General features: G+C 35.1%; 1 protein-coding gene across 1 annotated transcript in view; it reads right to left on the bottom strand.

Annotated features, from left to right (window-relative positions):
* LOC141548029 (sulfotransferase 1 family member D1-like) overlaps positions 1-18,504 on the bottom strand; it is a 33,733-nt gene that overhangs the window by 4,653 nt on the left and 10,576 nt on the right. Inside the window, exons 2-5 of the mRNA XM_074276788.1 lie at positions 16,255-16,409; positions 14,045-14,170; positions 11,399-11,496; positions 1,192-1,318 (exon numbers count right to left, since the gene is read on the bottom strand). Coding sequence (XP_074132889.1) covers positions 1,192-1,318; positions 11,399-11,496; positions 14,045-14,170; positions 16,255-16,399 — 496 coding nt within the window. The 5' untranslated portion in view covers positions 16,400-16,409. The remainder of the gene's footprint in view (positions 1-1,191; positions 1,319-11,398; positions 11,497-14,044; positions 14,171-16,254; positions 16,410-18,504) is intronic.

Here is an 18,504-nt window from a genome sequence, read left to right as displayed (position 1 = left end):
AAAACACTCTTAAATTTTAGGGATATAAAGGAGAAAACAACAACAAGAAGCCTGTCTCCTCAAGGAACTTACATTTTGCTAATATAATACAATATCCCTTAATTGTTGAATATTGATACAATTAAGGCACTGAGTCCTAGGAATAAAAAAGTCCCTGCTCAATACATTTCTTTATTTGTAATATGGAGGGTTGGACTGGATATCTTTTTTGGAACTGTCCAATTGGGACATAAGCAGAGCCTTGAAGGACAAGTCGAAATTAAATCATAAAAGAATATGGGGAAGGGCATATTAGGCAAATAGAATATCATGAACAAGAATAAAGATACACCTAAGACAGTCTTGGGAAGAAACAAGTAGAGACATTTTTGATGGAGAAGATCTGGCAGTGAGTTACAGAAGAGATGGTTGGGGAGATAGTCTAGGGAAGATTATGAAATGTCTTGCATGCTTGTGTCTGAGTAAGAATTTGAATTCAAGTTTTCTTAGCTCAATATCTAGCATTCTCTTCTATATGCCACCAGCTGTCCAAGAAGATAGGAAATAAAGGGACCTCAGTCAACATATATTAATTCACTGTGAACTCCATATTGCTTTATTCAATCATCCAATCATTGAGTATTTCTTGCTTTTGAGCTCAGATCCAATGAATAATTAGTCTTTTCCCCTTCCTCTTTAAAAAATAATAATAGCTTTTTATTTTTCAAAATACATTCAGAGATAGTTCTCATCATCCACTCCTGAAAAACCTTGTGTTCCAAATTTTTCTCCCTCCCTGCCTTCTCCCCTGGACAGCAATCCAATATAAGTTCTTCTAAACATATTTCCACATTTATAATGCTACGCAAGAAAAATCACATCAAAAAGGAAAAAAAGGAAAAAAATAACAACCAACAAAATAAAGATGAAAAAACTTTGTGGGGATCCTCATTCAATGTCCATAGTCCTCTCTCTGGATGAGAATGGCCCTTTCCATCACAAGTCTATTGGAATTGCCGTGAATCACCTCATTGTGGAAAGACCCAGGGCCATCACAGTTGATCATTGTATAATCTTGTTGCTGTGTACAAGGTTCTCATGGTTCTATCCACTTCACCCAGCCACAATTCTTGTAAGTCTTTCCAGCCTTTTTGAAATCAGCCTGCTTATCCCCTGAACAATAATATTCCATTACTGAATAGTTAGTCTTACCCTTTCCAGTCATGAATTTCTCCAGAAACTCCTCCCAAGTACCAGGCTCTGGGTGCATCTTTGCCATCTTATGAAAATAATAGTAAGAGACAGCGACATCCTTAGCATTCCGTGCTACATAGATCATCTGTGGGAAGAAAAGAGAGATTTGTGGAGTTTAATTAGTATTCTTTTAAAAGAAGATAATTAAGTGACTTTAGTAACAGATGTTGCCCCTTCCTACTTTCAGACCTAGGCCTCCATCTCTGTCCTCTGACATAGGACCTCCATAGCTCTGTATTAGTACAGAATGAAGAGGAGAGGGCACCATTTTTAGATCTCCAAACTACAGATCTCTGTAGTCAATTTGAATTGGCTTAAGAGAAGTGATTGAAATTTTCAGCATGAGAATTTACATTTCAAATATTGGCAAAAGCCTACCAATTAGGACTTGGTTTATTGTTTTGTTGTTTTTCTATAATTAAGAGAATATTGGAGAAAATATTAATAATGTAGATTAATTAAACTGAAAAGTGTGTCCAACCAACATTTTTTTTCCCCTCGTGTGGGGTTGTTCAGTTGTTTAAATCACATCTAACTCTCTGTGACTCCATTTGGGGTTTTCATGGAAAGATATTGGAATGATCTGCTGTTTCCTTCTCCAGTTCATTTTATAGATCAGGAAACTGAGGCAGAGGGTTAGGTGACTTGACCAGAGTTACACAGCTAGTAAATGTCTAAGGCTGGATTTGAACTCAGGTCTGACTCCAGATTCAGAGTTATATCCACAGAATCACCTAGCTGTCCTCTAGAACTCAGTTATTAAACATTCACCATTACACTACTGCATATGTAATTTTCTAACAAAGAAAAAATTATGTCATCAGAACTATAAATACCCCATTATGAAAAAGTCCTAGCTAACCAAACTGCAATTAAATTATAATCTTCATTTAAAATCTTTTTTTCTGCATTCCATCTTTAGGAGAAACAAGCCAACCACAAGAAAATAAATTTAACACCTGAGATTCTATTTATAAGTAAAAAAAAAAACCACACAATTTTATAGAGAAGGCTTATGCTTTGGGAGAGAAGTGGATGAATTGACTGAAGTCCTTTCTCTATAATTTTGTGATTCTATGACAATGCATATCTTCTGTTACAAAAGAGCTATTATTCTGTGCAGTATGGTGACTTACTTTGTATTTTGAATTTGAAATATTTACTTTTATTGTTACATGTCATTCTCTTAGCTCTCCCTCCAGAAAACAAAAGCAGGGAGTGGTTTTGTATGCCTGGCACAGTGTTCTATCACATAGTAAGTATTCCATCCCAACTTGTTGAATTTAAAAATGTCAACATTGGATTTTTAAAAGCAAAGCATGACTCAGCAGCTTACTCTTGAAAGTTTGCAAAGCTCTTTATATAAAGTAAAGATTTGATTCTTTCAACCCAGCAAGGTAGATGTTAATATAATTCCCATTTTATAGATTAAAAACTAAATCAGACAGAGTTTAACGGACTTAGAGCTAGCATTTGAGGGAGCATGGAACTCAAATCTCTCTGATTCTAGACCTAGCACTCTATCCTTTAGGAACCTAGATCTAAATACAGTATATTTTTAATTTTTTAATGATTACAATGTTTTGATGTTATTATTTTGATATAATAGGGGTTGCCAGGTCTTTTTTTTTCATACGCTCTGGCAAGAAGACAACACTATGAGAACATTCGGGATAGAGTTGAAAAGAAAAAGAACTGCTTTCACTCTCTACTTTTTGTTTTCCTGAAATAAAACATGCCCTGGAACTCTCTCTGAAACTTCCTGTTTGAAGCAGAGAGTAAGGAGGTAGATCTGTAACCTTTTTTTCTCCCTTTAAATAAAAACTGTTGATTAGATAGCTCTTCCTGTGCTGAACACCAGTAAGGGTGTTCCATTGCCTTGTCAAAGAGTTGGTCCTTCAGAAGTGTCTCTAGAGATAGCCCAAGGGAGGTTATCCTATTCTACCAAAAGAATGACATTAAAGGCATTGCAGTCATCAAAGAAACAAATGTTGGCTATTCTATGATTTTTTTTTACATTTTAAAAAATTAATTTTATAATTATAACTTTTTTTTGACAGTACATACATATGCATGGATATTTTTTTTTTACAACATTATCCCTTGCACTCACTTCTATTCTGAATTTTCCCTCCTTCCCTCCACCCCCACCCCTAGATGGCAGGCAGTCCCATACATGTTAAATGTGTTATAGTATATCCTAGATACAATATGTGTGTACAGAACATAATTTCTTGTTGCACAGGAAGAAATAGATTCAGAAGGTAAAAATAACCAGGGAAGAAAAACAAAAATGCAAACAGTTTACACTCATTTCTCAGTGTTCTTTCTCTGGGTATAGATGATTTTGTCCATCAATTGGAACTGAATTAGATCTTCTCTTTGTTGAAGATATCCACTTCCATTAGAATACATCCTCATACGGTATCATTGTTGAAGTGTATAATGATCTCCTGGTTCTGCTCATTTCACTCAGCATCAGTTCATTTAAGTCTCTCCAATTTTCTCTGTATTCATCCCTGCTGGTCATTTCTTACAGAACAATAATATTCCATAGCATTCATATACCGTAATTTACCCAACCATTCTGCAATTAATGGGCATCCATTCATTTTCTAGTTTCTAGCCACTACAAAAAGGGCTGCCACAAACATTTTGGCACATACAGGTCCCTTTCCCATCTTTAGTATTTCTTTGGAATATAAACCCAGTAGTAGCACTGCTGGATCAAAGAGTATGCACAGCTTGATAACTTTTTGGGCATAATTCCAGATTGCTCTACAAAATGGTTGGATTCTTTCACAACTCCATCAACAATGTATCAGTGTCCCAGTTTTTCACAGCCCCTCCAACATTCATCATTATTTGTTCCTGTCATCTTAGCCAATCTGACAGGTGTGTAATGATATCTCAGAGTTGTCTTAATTTGCATTTCTCTGATCAGTAGTGATTTGGAACACTCTTTCATATGAATCGAAATAGTTTCCATTTCATCATCTGAGAATTGTCTGTTCATATCCTTTGACCATTTATCAATTGGAGAATGGCTTGATTTCTTATAAATTAGAGTCAGTTCTTTATATATTTTGGAAATGAGGCTTTGATCAGAACCTTTAACAGTAAAAATATTTTCCCAGTTTGTTACTTCCCTTCTAATCTCATTTGCATTAGTTTTGTTGTACAAAAGCTTTTTAATTTGATGTAATCAAAATTTTCTATTTTGTGATCAATAATGATCTCTAGTTCTCCTTTGGTCACAAATTCCTTCCTCCTCCACAAGTCTGAAGGTAAACTGTCCTATGTTCCTCTAATTCATTTATGATCTCATTCTTTATGCCTAAATCATGGACACATTTTGATCTTATCTTGGTATGTGGTGTTAAGTGTGGATCCATGCCTAATTTTTGCCATACTAATTTCCAGTTTTCCCAGTAGTTTTTGTCAAATAATGAATTCTTATCCCAAAAGTTGGGATCTTTGGGTTTGCCAGGCACTAGATTGCTACAGTTGTTCACTATTTTGTCCTGTGAACCTAACCTATTCCATTGATCATCTAGTCTATTCCTTAGCTGCTTTATAATATAGTTTTAGATCAGGTACAGCTAGGCCACCTTCATTTGACCTTTTTTCATTATTTCCCTCAAAATTCTCGACCTTTTGTTCTTCCATATGAATTTTGTTGTTATTTTTTCTAGGTCATTAAAATAGTTTCTTGGGAGTCTGATTGGTAATAGTACTAAATAAATAGATTAGTTTCGGGAGTATTGCCATCTTTATTATATTCCCTCGGCCTGTCTAAGAGCACTTAATGTCTTTCCAATTATTTAAATCTGACTTTATTTTTGTGGCAAGTGTTTTGTAATTCCAGACTTTCCTTTGGTAGATAAATTCCCAAATATTTTATACTATCAACAATTATTTTGAATGGAATTTCTCTTTGTATCTCTTGCTGTTGGATTTTGTTGGTGATGTATAAAAATGCTGAGGATTTATATGGATTTATTTTGTATCCTGCAACTTTGCTAAAGTTGTGGATTATTTCTAATAGCTTTTTATTAGAATCTCTGGGGTTCTCTAAGTATACCATCATATCATCTGCAAAGAGTGATAGTTTGGTTTCCTCATTACCTACTCTAATTCCTTTAATCTCTTTCTTGACTCTTATTGCCAAGGCTAACATTTCTAATACAATATTGAATATTAATGGTGATAATGGGCAACCTTGTTTAACTCCTGATCTTACTGGAAAAGGTTCCAGTTTATCCCCATTACATATGATCCTTACTGACGGTTTTAAATATATGCTCCTGATTATTTTAAGGAATAGTCCATTTATTCCTATACTCTCCAGTGTTTTTAGTAGGAATGGATGTTGGATTTTATCAAATACTTTTTCTGCATTTATTGAGATGGTTCTCGTTAATTTGATTATTAATATGGTCAATTATAATAATAGTTTTCCTAATATTAAATCAGCTCTGCATTACTGGTATAAATCCTACTTGATCATAGTGTATTATCCTGGGGATGATTTTCTGTAGTCTTTTTGCTAATATCTTATTTAAGATTTTAGCATCAATTTTCATTAAGGAGATTGGTCTCTAGTTTTCTTTCTCAATTTTCAATCTACCTGGTTTAGGTATCAATACCATGTCTGTGTCATAAAAGGAATTTGGTAGGACTCCTTCATTCCCTATTTTTTCAAATAGTTTATATAACATTGGGGCTAATTGTTCTTTAAATGTTTGGTAGAATTCACATGTAAATCCATCTGGCCCTGAGGATTTTTTCTTGGGGAGTTGATTAATAGCTTGTTCTATTTCTTTTTCTGAAATGGGACTATTTAAGCTATTTACTTCTTCCTCTGTTGATCAGGGAAGCCTATATTTTTGGAGGTAGTCATCCATTTCACTTAGGTAATCAAATTTATTGGCATAAAGTTGGGCAAAGTAACTCCTTATTATTGCTCTAATTTCCTCTTCATTGTTGGAAAGTTCCCCCTTTTCATTTTTAAAGCTAACAATTTGATTTTCCTCTTTCCTTTTCTGATCAGATTTATCAAAGATTTATCTATTTTATTGTTTTTTTCATAGAACCAATTCTTAGCTTTATTTCTTAATTCAATAGTTTTTTTTAACTTTCAATATTATTAATTTCTCCTTTTAATTTTAGAATTTCAAGTTTAATATTTGATTGTGCATTTTTAATTTGATCTTTTTCTAGCTATTTAAGTTGCAAGCCCAATTCATTGATCTTCTCTCTATTTGTTTCAAGTAAGCCTCTAAAGATATAAAATTTCCCCTTATTACCGCTTTAGTTGCATCCCACAGATTTTGGTATGATGTCTCATCATTGTCATTATCTTGAGCGAAATTATTAATTGTGTCTATAATTTGCTGTTTCACGCAATCATTCTTTAAAATAAGATTAGTTTCCAATTACTTTTTGGTTTATTTACCCCTAACTTTTTGTTGAATGCAGTTTTTATTGCATCATGATCTGAAAAGAAAGAATTTACTATTTCTGCCTTTCTACATTTAATTTGGAGATCTTTATGTCCTAATATATGGTCAATTTTTGTATAGGTTCCATGAACTGCTGAGAAGAAAGTATACTCCGTTTTATCACCATTCAGTTTTTTCCAAAGATATATCATGCCTAATTTTTCTAATATTCTATTTACCTCTTTAATTTTTTAAAAATTTGTTTTGTGGTTTGATTTATCCAATTCTAAAAGTTCAAGGTTGAGATCTCCCACTATTATAGTTTTGCTGTCTATTTCTTCTTGCAACTTTCTTAACTTTTCCTTTAGGAAGTTAGATGCTATACCACTTGTTGCATATGTTTTTAGTATTGATATTGCTTCATTGTCTGTGCTACCCTTTAGCAGAATATAGTTTCCTTCTTTATTTCTTTTAATTAGATCAATTTTTGCTTTTGCTTGATCTGAGATAAGGATGGCTACACCTGCTTTTTTGACTTCACCTGAAGCATAATAGATTCTGCTCCAGCCTTTTACCTTTACTCTGTATATATATCTCCTTGCTTTAAATGTGTTTTGTTTACAGGAAACAACATATTGTAGGGTTCTGACTTTTAATCTAGTCTGCTATCCACCTCCGCTTAATGGAAGAGCTCATCCCATTCATATTTACAGTTAAAATTACTAATTATGTATTTCCTGCCATCATAATATCCCCAGATTATGCTTTTTTTCCTTGCCCCCTGAACCCCTTCCCCAGTATTAAACTTATGAGCCCCACTTGTGTCATGCAGCCCTCCCTCTTTAGTATCCCTCCCTTCTTCCTTTAAATCCCTTCCCATTTTTTGTACCCTTCCCTTTTTTTTCTCTTTTCCTTTTCCCTTTTTCTCTCCCATTTTTTAATGAGGTGAGAGAGAATTCTCTGTAAAACAAATATTTCAATTATTTTCTCTTTGAGCCAACTCTGATGAGAGTAAAATTTATACAGTGCTCCTCCCCCTCTCTAACTTCCCTCAAATATGATAGGTTTTCTTTGCCTCTTCACATGATGTAGTTTCCCTCTTTTTAACTCCCCTTTTCCCTTTTTCTGATACTATCCCCTTTCCATTTCTATTTCCCTTTTTTATGTTATATCAGTAAAATCAAATTATACATGTGGACTTTATGTATACCCACAACAGAAATACAGTTCTCAAGAGTTCCTTTTACATTTTTCTGTTTCTCTTGGTTGGAGATCAAATTTTTTGTTTAGATCTGGTTTTTTCCTTAGAAACAAATGAAATTCATCTGTTTCATTAAATGTCCATCTTCTTCCATGGAAGAAAGTGCTCAGCTTAGTTGGTTAGTTTATTCTTGGTTGCATTCCAAGTTCTTTTGCCTTTCAGAATATTAGATTCCAGGCCCTTCGATCATTTTGTGTGCTCAGCCAGATCTTGAGTGACCCTTATTGTGGCACCTCGATATTTAAATTGTTTTTTTCCTGGTTGCTTGTAATATTTTCCCTTAGTCTGATAGTTCTGAAGTTTGGCCACAGTATTCTATGAGTTTTATTTTAGGGTCTTTTTCAGAAGGTGTTTGATGAATTCTTTCAATGCCTATTTTCCCTTCTGGTTCTGTTACCTCTGGGCAGTTCTCTTTAATGATTTCTTGTAAAATGGAATTTAAGCCCTTTTTTTCATCATACTTTTCTGGAAGTCCAATAATCCTCAGATTATCTCTCCTAGATGTATTTTTCAGGTCTGTTGTTTTTCCAAGTAGATATGTAATATTTCTTTCTATTTTTTCATATTTTTGGTTTTGCTTGATTGATTCTTGATGTCTCAGGGAATCATTCGTTTCTATTTGTTCAGTTCTGATTTTTAATGAGTTATTTTCTTCATTACCTTTTTTTGTATATGCCCAATTGAGCTTTTAAATGAGTTGTTTTGCTCTATGGAATTTTTTTCCATTTAACTAATTTTTTTTTTAGTGAGTTATTTTCTTTTTCTAATTCACAAATTCTACTTTCCTGGGGATTCTTTACATTTTCCATTTCACAAATTCTGTTTCCCTGCACTTCCTGGGAGTTTTTTACTTTTTTAAATTCACCTTTCAGGAAGTTGTTTACCTTTTCCAGTTCACATTTCAGGAAGTTGTTACTCTCTTGCATAGCTTCTCTTTCCTTTCTCCATTTTTCTTCTAGCTCTCTTTTAAGATTTTTAATAGTCTCTTCTGGGAGAGCCTTTTGTGTTGAGGACCAACAATTGTCTGGAGAGTGTCTGCTATTAGTCTCCTCAGGGTTGAAAACCTGCTCTCTTTCTGTATAGAATCTATCAATCATCCTTTTAATTTTTTACTCATTTTTTAAAGCCTGTAGGGTATGCTTTCAAGGGCCAGGAGGTTACCAGCTTCCTCTGCAGAGCAGGGATAGGTCTATGGATGGCCTATCAACCAGCTACAAGAAATGGCCAGGTATGGAAGTGCTCTGGGAAATAGTTCCCCAACAGAAGTGACTAAGGTCTGAATAGCCCATCTGCTGGGGATGCCCTGCTAAGAACCCCTGCGGTGTGGATTAACAATTGCCCTGAGGCAAGAGTCTGAGCAGTGAAAGTGTCACTACCCCAATCCAAAGCTGGCTGTAAGGCTGTGGGTATTAGCATCTGACCAGCTGAATAGTCCTGCACTGACCGGAAGTATCTCTGCCCTGGAAGCACAGTCCAGTTGAGGAAGTTCTGTTGCCCCAGGCTGAGCCCACCACTGTGCAGATTAGAGGCTGCCCTGGACTGCACCACACTGCTGTGTAGATTTGCAGCTGCCCTGGCCATGCTTCAGCATGCAGCTGCACAGTTGTGCTGATCTATGCTGAGTCACTTCCAGTTTTGGGGGGGGTACAGTGCTAGTGTTTTTAGAGTACCCTTTACTCCTGGCTCTAATCTCTGTGCTGGTCCCCAGGTTTACAATCAAGGCAAAGCAGGGTCATTTCCACTGCTTTTCTAGCCACAGAGGCTATCCCAGTTCCTGGTCTGCTCAGGACGCCAGACTTTCCTATCTTCCTGCCTGCTGCTGGTCTTTTCCAGCCCCTCAGACAAACCTGCTCTGGTAGTCTTCCAGATTAGCTTCAGCTGGTAAGTTGTTGCACCTTTAATCTTCATGAATTTTGCCAGTCAAGCACTATTTTTGAGGTTAAATTAAAAGATTGGTAGTGAGGGCATGAGAGGAGCTTAAAGAGTGTGTGCCTTCTCCACCATCTTGGCTCCACCCCCTATTCTATGATGTTTTAAAGCCATTTATTAATCTATTTAATACGTGTTTATTAAATTTTTATTATGTACCAGACATTTTGCTAGATGTATAAAGAAAGTAACAAAATAACCCCTACTTTTGAGAAAGTTACATTCTTTTGAGTGAGAAATGGCATACAAAGAAAATTAAATAAAAAAAGCATACAATTAATGCAAGGTAATTTTTATAGAGAAAAGGACTGGAATTCTGGAGGACCTGGAATATTAGCTAAGCCTTTAAGCAAACTAGGGATGTTGGGAAAGAAGTGAGGAGGGAGCTTATTACAAGCACAGAAGACAGTTTGATAACCCCAGAAAGATACAAACTAGATAAAGAATAACCCATAAAGAAACAGAAGGCCACAGAAGCATATATTTAAAACTGGAAAGGACCTTCCAATTCCCACATTTGAAAAATGAGGAAACTGAGGGAGAGTGAGATGAATGAACTCAGCAAGGGGCATAGGGGGAGTTCAGCACCAGGGACAGCAAAATGCATAGTTTTGCTGGAATTCAGTGAATGAAGAAACATTATTTGTATTTGTACTATGGGCTGGAGATAGGTTTTGAAGGATTTCAGAGATGAAGTAGAGGAATTTTTATTCATCCTAGAGTTCAGTGGTAGTCCTATAAGCTTTTTTCTTAAATTAAGGAGTGATCTGCTTGGATCTGTGCTTTACAAATATCAATCTTTCAGGTGTGTGTGGAATGATGGGTAAGAGTGCCCAATAGCAAGTGACTTTCCAGTTAGGCATATCTACTACTGAATAGGTTCCATTCAATTCCTTCATATATTTTAAAAGTATCTACTATGTGTCAAGCATGGTGCCAGGCATTAGGATTTTAAAATGGTAAGGAAATAGGGAAGAAGACTTTATTCTCCAGAGATATTTAAGGGAGAAATTACCTTTATAAGAGCATCTTGACTCTATGTGGCAGTTATTTTATGTCACATACTCATGTAGAAGCTAAGTGCTCTTGTGAAATGATCCCTAGGAAGAGAAGCAGCTCGGTGGCCCATTAGATGGAGCACTAGAGCTGGGGCCAGGAAGGTCTGAGCTCAAATCCAGACCCACACATTTCTACCTGTTTGACCTTATGGAAGTCTGCATCAATTTCCTTACTAGAAAAATGTAAATAATAATAGGATCTACCTTCCAGGATAATTGTGAGGACAAAATGAAATACTCTTTGTAAACTGCTTTGCAAAGCAAAAAGTGCTATATAAAATGATAGCTATTTAAAAAATTCTGTATCTTTGATTCTGTGAATCTCTGATTACATGGATGCCATCCCTGTAGACAAGATCTTATCTAATTGTCTCCTCCCTGGGAAGCAAATACCTCTTTCATTTGTGGGAGATGAAAGGCCTGATTACAAGAGGCCAGCTTATCAGTCTCCTCTTTCCTTTCCAATTGATTACCTTACAGTCATTCTTCCACAGAGAGGAAGGAAGGAGTTCCACTGGCAGATGGGTTTTCACTAGGCGTGGGGACTTCAATTCTTCTAACTGCTTTACACCTGTAAGTTGTGGAAAGAAATGACAAGATTGGCAATGATTACTTATGTCTCTTCTGGTCCAACTTATCATTAGCATGTTCTTCCCTTGTTAAAGTTCATCATGTAATTAATAAATCACAGAATTTTAATTTTATGGTGTGGAAAATGTTTCCCCTCATCTTCTTATTTTTAAAAAAATCTAAGTTTAATTCTGGAAAATCATGATTTGGTGAATCATTTTTCTCTAAGTCTCTTGAATTAGTTCATAGTTTAGAATTGGAATCAACATGGAGGTTATTTGGTTTTTAAAAGATGGAGGTAAAATCTTCTTGTTTTACAGATGAAACTGAGACTTTAACTAAATTGCACAGGTTCATCCAGAAATGCCAGTCGTCTAACACTAAAAACTTGATCCTGTGCTCCATTTCCTTCGTTATAATGCACTAACTCTATAGATCTACTGGACAAGACTGTACTCTAGTTCACAAAGTTTTCATAGGATGTGGGATGTTTCATTTAGCTAAGTTTAAACTGATGTACTGGGACCAAACATGCCTGGGAGGGTAATAGTCCTGTTCAAATATCTTTATTTTTGATGGTGATTTGGTGATAATGTGGCTGATAAAAGTCTCAGTGCTTTAGGAACAAAGAGAAGAGCAAAGAAATTAAATAAACATTATGATATCAGGAGACACAACATTTTAATTAAACAGGGAGCCAGACTTGAAGTCGGGAACAGCCAGATTGCTTCAAGTCCTACTTAATAAAGACATACACACACACACACACACACACACACATGATATATGACTATGGGCAAATCATTTAAGTGTTTCATGATCCACGTGTATGCCAAAGTCAGTTTATATTGAGAGCTAATCTTTTTTTTTGGGGGGGGGAGGAAGGAAAGAAATTGGGTTAAGTGACTTGCCTAAGGTCCTAAAATTAATAAGTGTCTGAGGCCAGATTTGAACTCCTGCTGTGTCCAGGCTTGGTGCTCTATCTATTATATCACCAAGCTACTTAGAGCTGGTCTTCTACAGGAGAGATAGGAAGGAAACAAGTACCTGTTATGTAGGTTCTATGCCAAATACTTTACCGACACTATCTAATTTGATCCTCCCAATAACCCTCTACGGTAGATGCTGCTATTATTATCCCCATTTTATAGTTAAGGAAACTGAGGCAGACAGAATTAAATGACTTGCCCAGGGTCTGAGACCAGATTTGAATTCATGAAAATAAGTCTTCCTGACTCTAGGCCCAGCACTCTATGCACTATGCCACTTAGCTGCCATATATCCAGACTTACTTATTAATTATGATTAGTCTTATACTCAGCTTTTACAGTCTTTTTTTCAGCCACTTTTCTAAATATTTTCCTTAGGAGCTTATAGATGTTTCAGCAATAAATATTTCATTAATTAAACATGCTGCCATTTGGTGGTTAGAGAAAGCCATGACCAATTCCATTTTGCAAATGGAGAAATTACGGGGAAATTGATTGCTCATGAAGTGAATGAATATTTGCTCACATTTCTATAACACCTTAGTCAGACCGCAAACTGATCATCCAAACATGTGTCACCATGCTTATCCTGTTAGGGCTGTGGAAACAGGCCTACTGTTCTTATTCATTTCATAGCTTATACTGTTCAGAGCTTGTCTCATTGACTTCAGTGTCAAAATAGGCTTTGAACTGCCAATGCCAAGTCCAGTGCTCAGTACACTATGGCAGCTGCTTTTCAAATGGAATGGAGGGAAATATAATTTAGACAGAGTACAAATGGCCATAGAATGGTTTCAAGATATGCAAAGAGCTTGTTATATACTATGTCATTTACAATTCAATCTGAGACAGATGACATTATCTCCATTTTAGAGATGAAAAAACTGAGGCTGAGAGATGTTAAGATGTGCTCAGCACCGAAGTCCTCAGAACTCTCTGAGGTAGACTTACTCAGCCTTCCCATGCTAAGCCCAGTGCTTACCTTTCTGTTATTTAACTAGGAAACTAGCTATGGGACAAGTTTTGATAGCATCAGGAAATGTCAGGAAGAGTGGGGCCAAGCTTCAGAGAAGAGGGAGCCTTAAGCAGTGGTGGTTTAGCAGGGCTAACCAAGAGCAGGGGAAGAATGTTGTTATCTGAGAGATCTGTTGAGAAACAAAGACTTGGCCTGAGTTCTTGTTTTTCCTGGGGATAGCGCTTCCTTCTATTAAAAAAAAATGCATAATCAAGATTTTCCTTGAGCATCTGAACAAAGGTTTAAAAATCTTTAGATCTGTATTTAGGGAATGATGCATTTCTTGGCCAGTTACTGCCCTATGAATGCTCCCTTAACCACCAAGATGTTGAAGAATGAAGGGAAAGAATCTGTTGTTATTATCTGCTGATTAAATTATTATACTTTGTTATTTTCTCAGATTACATTTGAATAGCTTCCTATACTTTTTTTTAGCTTTGCAGACTTTTTTTCACCATATTTTTTCATAATGTCTGCTGTAGATATGATAAGAAGAGTATGAAAATGATTGATTTATTCTAATATAATACATTAAGTAGAAATACCATTTACATATCCAGGCATTATCAATTCCATGAAAGGGACCCGATTGAATATAGCATCTCGTTTGCATTTCTCTACATCTCCATTGTTATAGATCAGATCCACGATTTCACTGACCCAAGTGGTACCTGAAAAAGCAAATTATAGAAATTAAATTCATTAAGTTAAGAAAAAGACTTTATTTTAGTTTTATGGAAGTATGATTATTAAAGAAAAAAACAAAACATTTTCACCCAAGGAGACTGCAGGTAGCTAAATGGCTGTGTGAACAGAATACTGGTACTTGAGTCAGTAGGATTGAGTTCAAATACTATGTAATATTCTTATCTGCTGTGTGATTCTGGGCAAGTCACTTAACCCTTGTTTGCTTCAGATTTCCTAATTTGTAAAATAATGACTATAGCACAAACTAGCAGGGTTGTTGTGAAGATCAAATGAGATAAAACTGTAAAATGTTTAGCCAATGCTTGACATGTAGTAAATGCTATATAAATGTTAGATATTCTTTTTATGAAGGCAATTTCTTGATAAAAATATGTTAAAATTAAAAGTGGGTAGAAAGGAGGCTTAGCAATGCTCTTTTGAGTAAATATCACTGAGATCCAGATCTAGCTGGTCTTGAATTTGTCAAGTTGGTCTTATAAAAAACAGAAAAATCAATTAGGGTCATTCAAAATCAAATGAAGTATCCAGTACTGGAGAATACAAGTTATTAATACTGCAGATACAAAACTCTTCTGATTTGTTGACTAAATACAAGCCAATTAATAATGCATTTGAACTCATTAAGATGAAGCCTTTGCTTGTAATATATTTGTGTATGTTATTGATGTTTTGATGATGGAAAAGCAGAAAAATGACATAGATTTTATTGGTCTTCAGTCAAGAAGGAGTTGGGCTCTTCCACTTAACTCAGTTAAGGGCTAGAACACTTAAAGGAAGGGTTCTTAATTAGAGATCCACAGATGCCTTTTTTGTGAATAAATTTCAGGGGGGTTCATGATTTTGAAGAGGGGAAAAAGACACCTTTATTTTCACTAACCTTGAGTTGAAAACTATCATTTCCCTTAGTTATTAAAAAATTATTCTGCAAAAAGTCCATAAGCTGCATAAGACTGCCAAAAGAGTCTATGTCACCCTCCCAAAATGTTGAGACACTCAATTTTTTAAATGGAGTGATGCACCCAATTTTGGTAGAGCCATTTGACCATGTGTGGAAAAATGAATTTTAATGGTAGCATACAAGAAATAGCAATAGGGACTGAAATCTCAGGGAGAAAACTCCTTCAAGCATTGCTGATTGTCAACTTCTCTGTAATTTACCTTCTTAAATCAATCAGTCAATCAAAATTTATTGAGAGACTAAATGGTGGAGATAAAAAAGCAAAAGATAATTCCTGCTCTTGGGAAGCTTATAATCTAATGTAGGAGACAACCAGCAAACAAATCTGTATAAGCTATGTGCAGGATAAATAAATAGTTAAGAAAGGGATGATGCTAGAATTAAGAGGGCTTGAGAAAATCTTTCTGTAGAAAATCGTATTTAGTTTAAAAGAAAGTCAGAAAAAAGAATCCAGGCAGGTTGGCAGGTAGAGAAGAGGAGGTAGAACATTCCAGGCATGAATGAGAGCCAATGATAATTCCATAGCTGAGAGATGGAACATCTTTTTGATGGGACCAGCAGGAAGCCAGGGAGCCTTGATTGAAGAGTACATGTGGAGGAGTAAGTTGTGAGAGGACTGGACGGGTAGTAGGCATTTAAGTCAAATTAATGCCAAACAGAGCACTGAGAAGTAGGAGGGAATCATGGGAGTAGAAAATAATTGAATCTTAAAGAGTTGTCTAGATCAGTGGAGTCAGATTCACATAGAAACAGTGTCCCTACACTATAAAAAAAATACCTTCATGGGCTGCATATTGATTAATAACAAAATACATGTATACATACATACATACATATATATATATATATACATCCATACACACATACATACATATTTATATATTTAGATGAACAAATCAATACATGAAAATCCAATAGGAACTCCATTTTAATCTGGTTTCAACCCTACTCTGAATCAGATCTGTCTAATGACTGTATGTTTGACATGTCTAATGAAGGGTATTGAGAGTTGTGGTGATTGGCTTAGTATCACATTGTCCTTATGTAACACAAATGGCTGGTAATTGTGTTAATGAAATGACAACTCACCCGATTTGGGGTAGGTAGAGATGAGAAGGTCGTCTGGTCTGGCCTCAAATCCTTCTACCTGGGACCATGCTTCTGCGATGGTCCAGAAGAGAGGGACTCCATGAACCTCCACTAATTCCTGTCTGAACATTTCTTTCTTCTCCATTTTTAAAAAGCTGGTTTTAAAACAAACAAGTGGAAAACACCCATAAACATTGGTAAAGCTTATAAAATCTTCATTTTGACACTATCACTTGATATATATTTGATGTAAATTTTTGATATACAGATTTGATACATATACATATATATTTATATTATGTTTTTTGTCAAGTAAAACAATAAACTACATATGATAGCTCCCTATTGTAATATAGCTTATCTAGTCACAGTTAAGTCACAAATAGTAAAAAAAATCTTGATTTAACATCGATTATTGAGGAGTCAAATAATTTTGACTTCTAACTTGAGCATTGCAGAAATAATACACAGAATTAGGCATTTGGAGGAACTCCCAGAGTTCAAAATTGACAAACCTCTAAAGATTTTCAGATTTGCCTTTTTTCTTTGTATCCTCAGTGATTACCACAGAGACTGGCACACAAATGTTTGTTGATTGATTAATAGCATGATTCAGAGCAATTATAAAGTCAGACAACTTTTGTACCATATTCTCTTTTATGTACATAAAAACTGAGATATGTTTGTTAGAATTTTCATGGATGCAAAATTGAGTGATTTAAATACTCAATTTTGCATCCATGAAAATTACATAATATTGGATTGTGTGGTTCAAATAGATTTTGTCAGCATGAGGCCCTAGAAATGAAAATCCCTTTTTATTACATTAATTACAGGGTTAGAAATCTAAGTTCAAAGTTCTTCTCAAGAAAAACAAGTGGGAGCAAAAACAAGGATATGAAAAAGTCATTAGTCAGCTGATGTTACCTTCAATGGTACAAGTTTTAGCTTTGGCTAAAATAGTAATAAGCTATTTTACACATATTTATTTAGTCACCTGGGTCCTAATTAGTGTGAATAATGAATCCTATGTAGTAGTAACATTATCTCTATTCCTTCTGCATATTTCCATTGAAGTGGAACAAATAATCATATTTTAAATAATTATAATTTCAAATAATATGAATTTGAATACAAATAGTATAAATTTGAATACAGTACAATGTAGAAAGTATTGGCTTTGGAGCCGGAGGACCTGGGATTAAACATTGTGTTTGACACATATTAGATATGTGACAATGGACAATTCACTTAAACCTCTTTTTGCCTCATTTTCCTCATCTGTAAAAGGAGAGAACTAAAGAAACAGTCTTTAAGTTTTTTCTATGGTCTGTAATTTGTGGTACAGACTGAGGATATGACATCATTTCTTCTAAAGCTGAAACCCGCTAGAACTTAATTGAAATCAGCAATATGGCTATTTAAAATAAATGTAATTCAAAGGGAGCAGAAATTAAATTGATAGCACAGTGGTTAAAGTACCAGGTTTAGAGTTAGGAAGTTACTGTTGTTGTTCAACCATTTTTTAGTTGTGTCTGACTCTTTGTGACCCCACTGAAGTATGTTTTTCCTCCAGAAATACTGGATTGATTTACCATATTCTTTCCCATCTCATATTACAAATTGAAGAACTAGGCAAGGAGGTTAAGACCTGTATTCAAATCTGGCTGCAAATATTTAATAGCTGTGTCCTGGGCAAGTCACTTAATTCTGTTTGCTTCAGTTTTTTCATCTGTGAAATGAATTGGAGAAGAAAATGGCAGATCATTCTAGCTATTGTTCATCTGTCTTTTGTTCTTGAAGAGGGCAATGACATCAGGAAGGTAATGTTGTGATATGTAAGTGAATTGAATTGAAATGAAGGAATGCTGTGCAAAATCATCGGCTTGACTTTTCTTTCTAGAGCCATGTGAGACCAGTGGCAAGATATATTTCAGGCAACTGGACATTGTACCAGAAACTGCTCCAGTTATCTTTTCCAAGAAAACCTCATTTGGGGTCATGAAGAACTGGATATGACTGAACGTGGAATCACCAGCAAAGGAATGTCCTGTTGCAATTATGCATATTGTATGTCTTAGATTATCTCTCAAAGAAATTGATTTTTTTTCTAAACGAAAACTGAAGAAATCAGAAAAGAGAGTATGAAGAAACTCATGATTTAGAATTTGTATAGACAGAATGAGATTTTATAGTCTTCTATAATTCTTTTTTTTTTCTACTGCATGCAGCAGAAACCCATTTCTCAAC

This window comes from Sminthopsis crassicaudata, chromosome 6, assembly GCF_048593235.1.
Source record: "Sminthopsis crassicaudata isolate SCR6 chromosome 6, ASM4859323v1, whole genome shotgun sequence".
In the NCBI taxonomy this organism is placed as follows: domain Eukaryota; kingdom Metazoa; phylum Chordata; class Mammalia; order Dasyuromorphia; family Dasyuridae; genus Sminthopsis; species Sminthopsis crassicaudata.
This window is presented reverse-complemented; position numbering and strand designations above follow the sequence as displayed.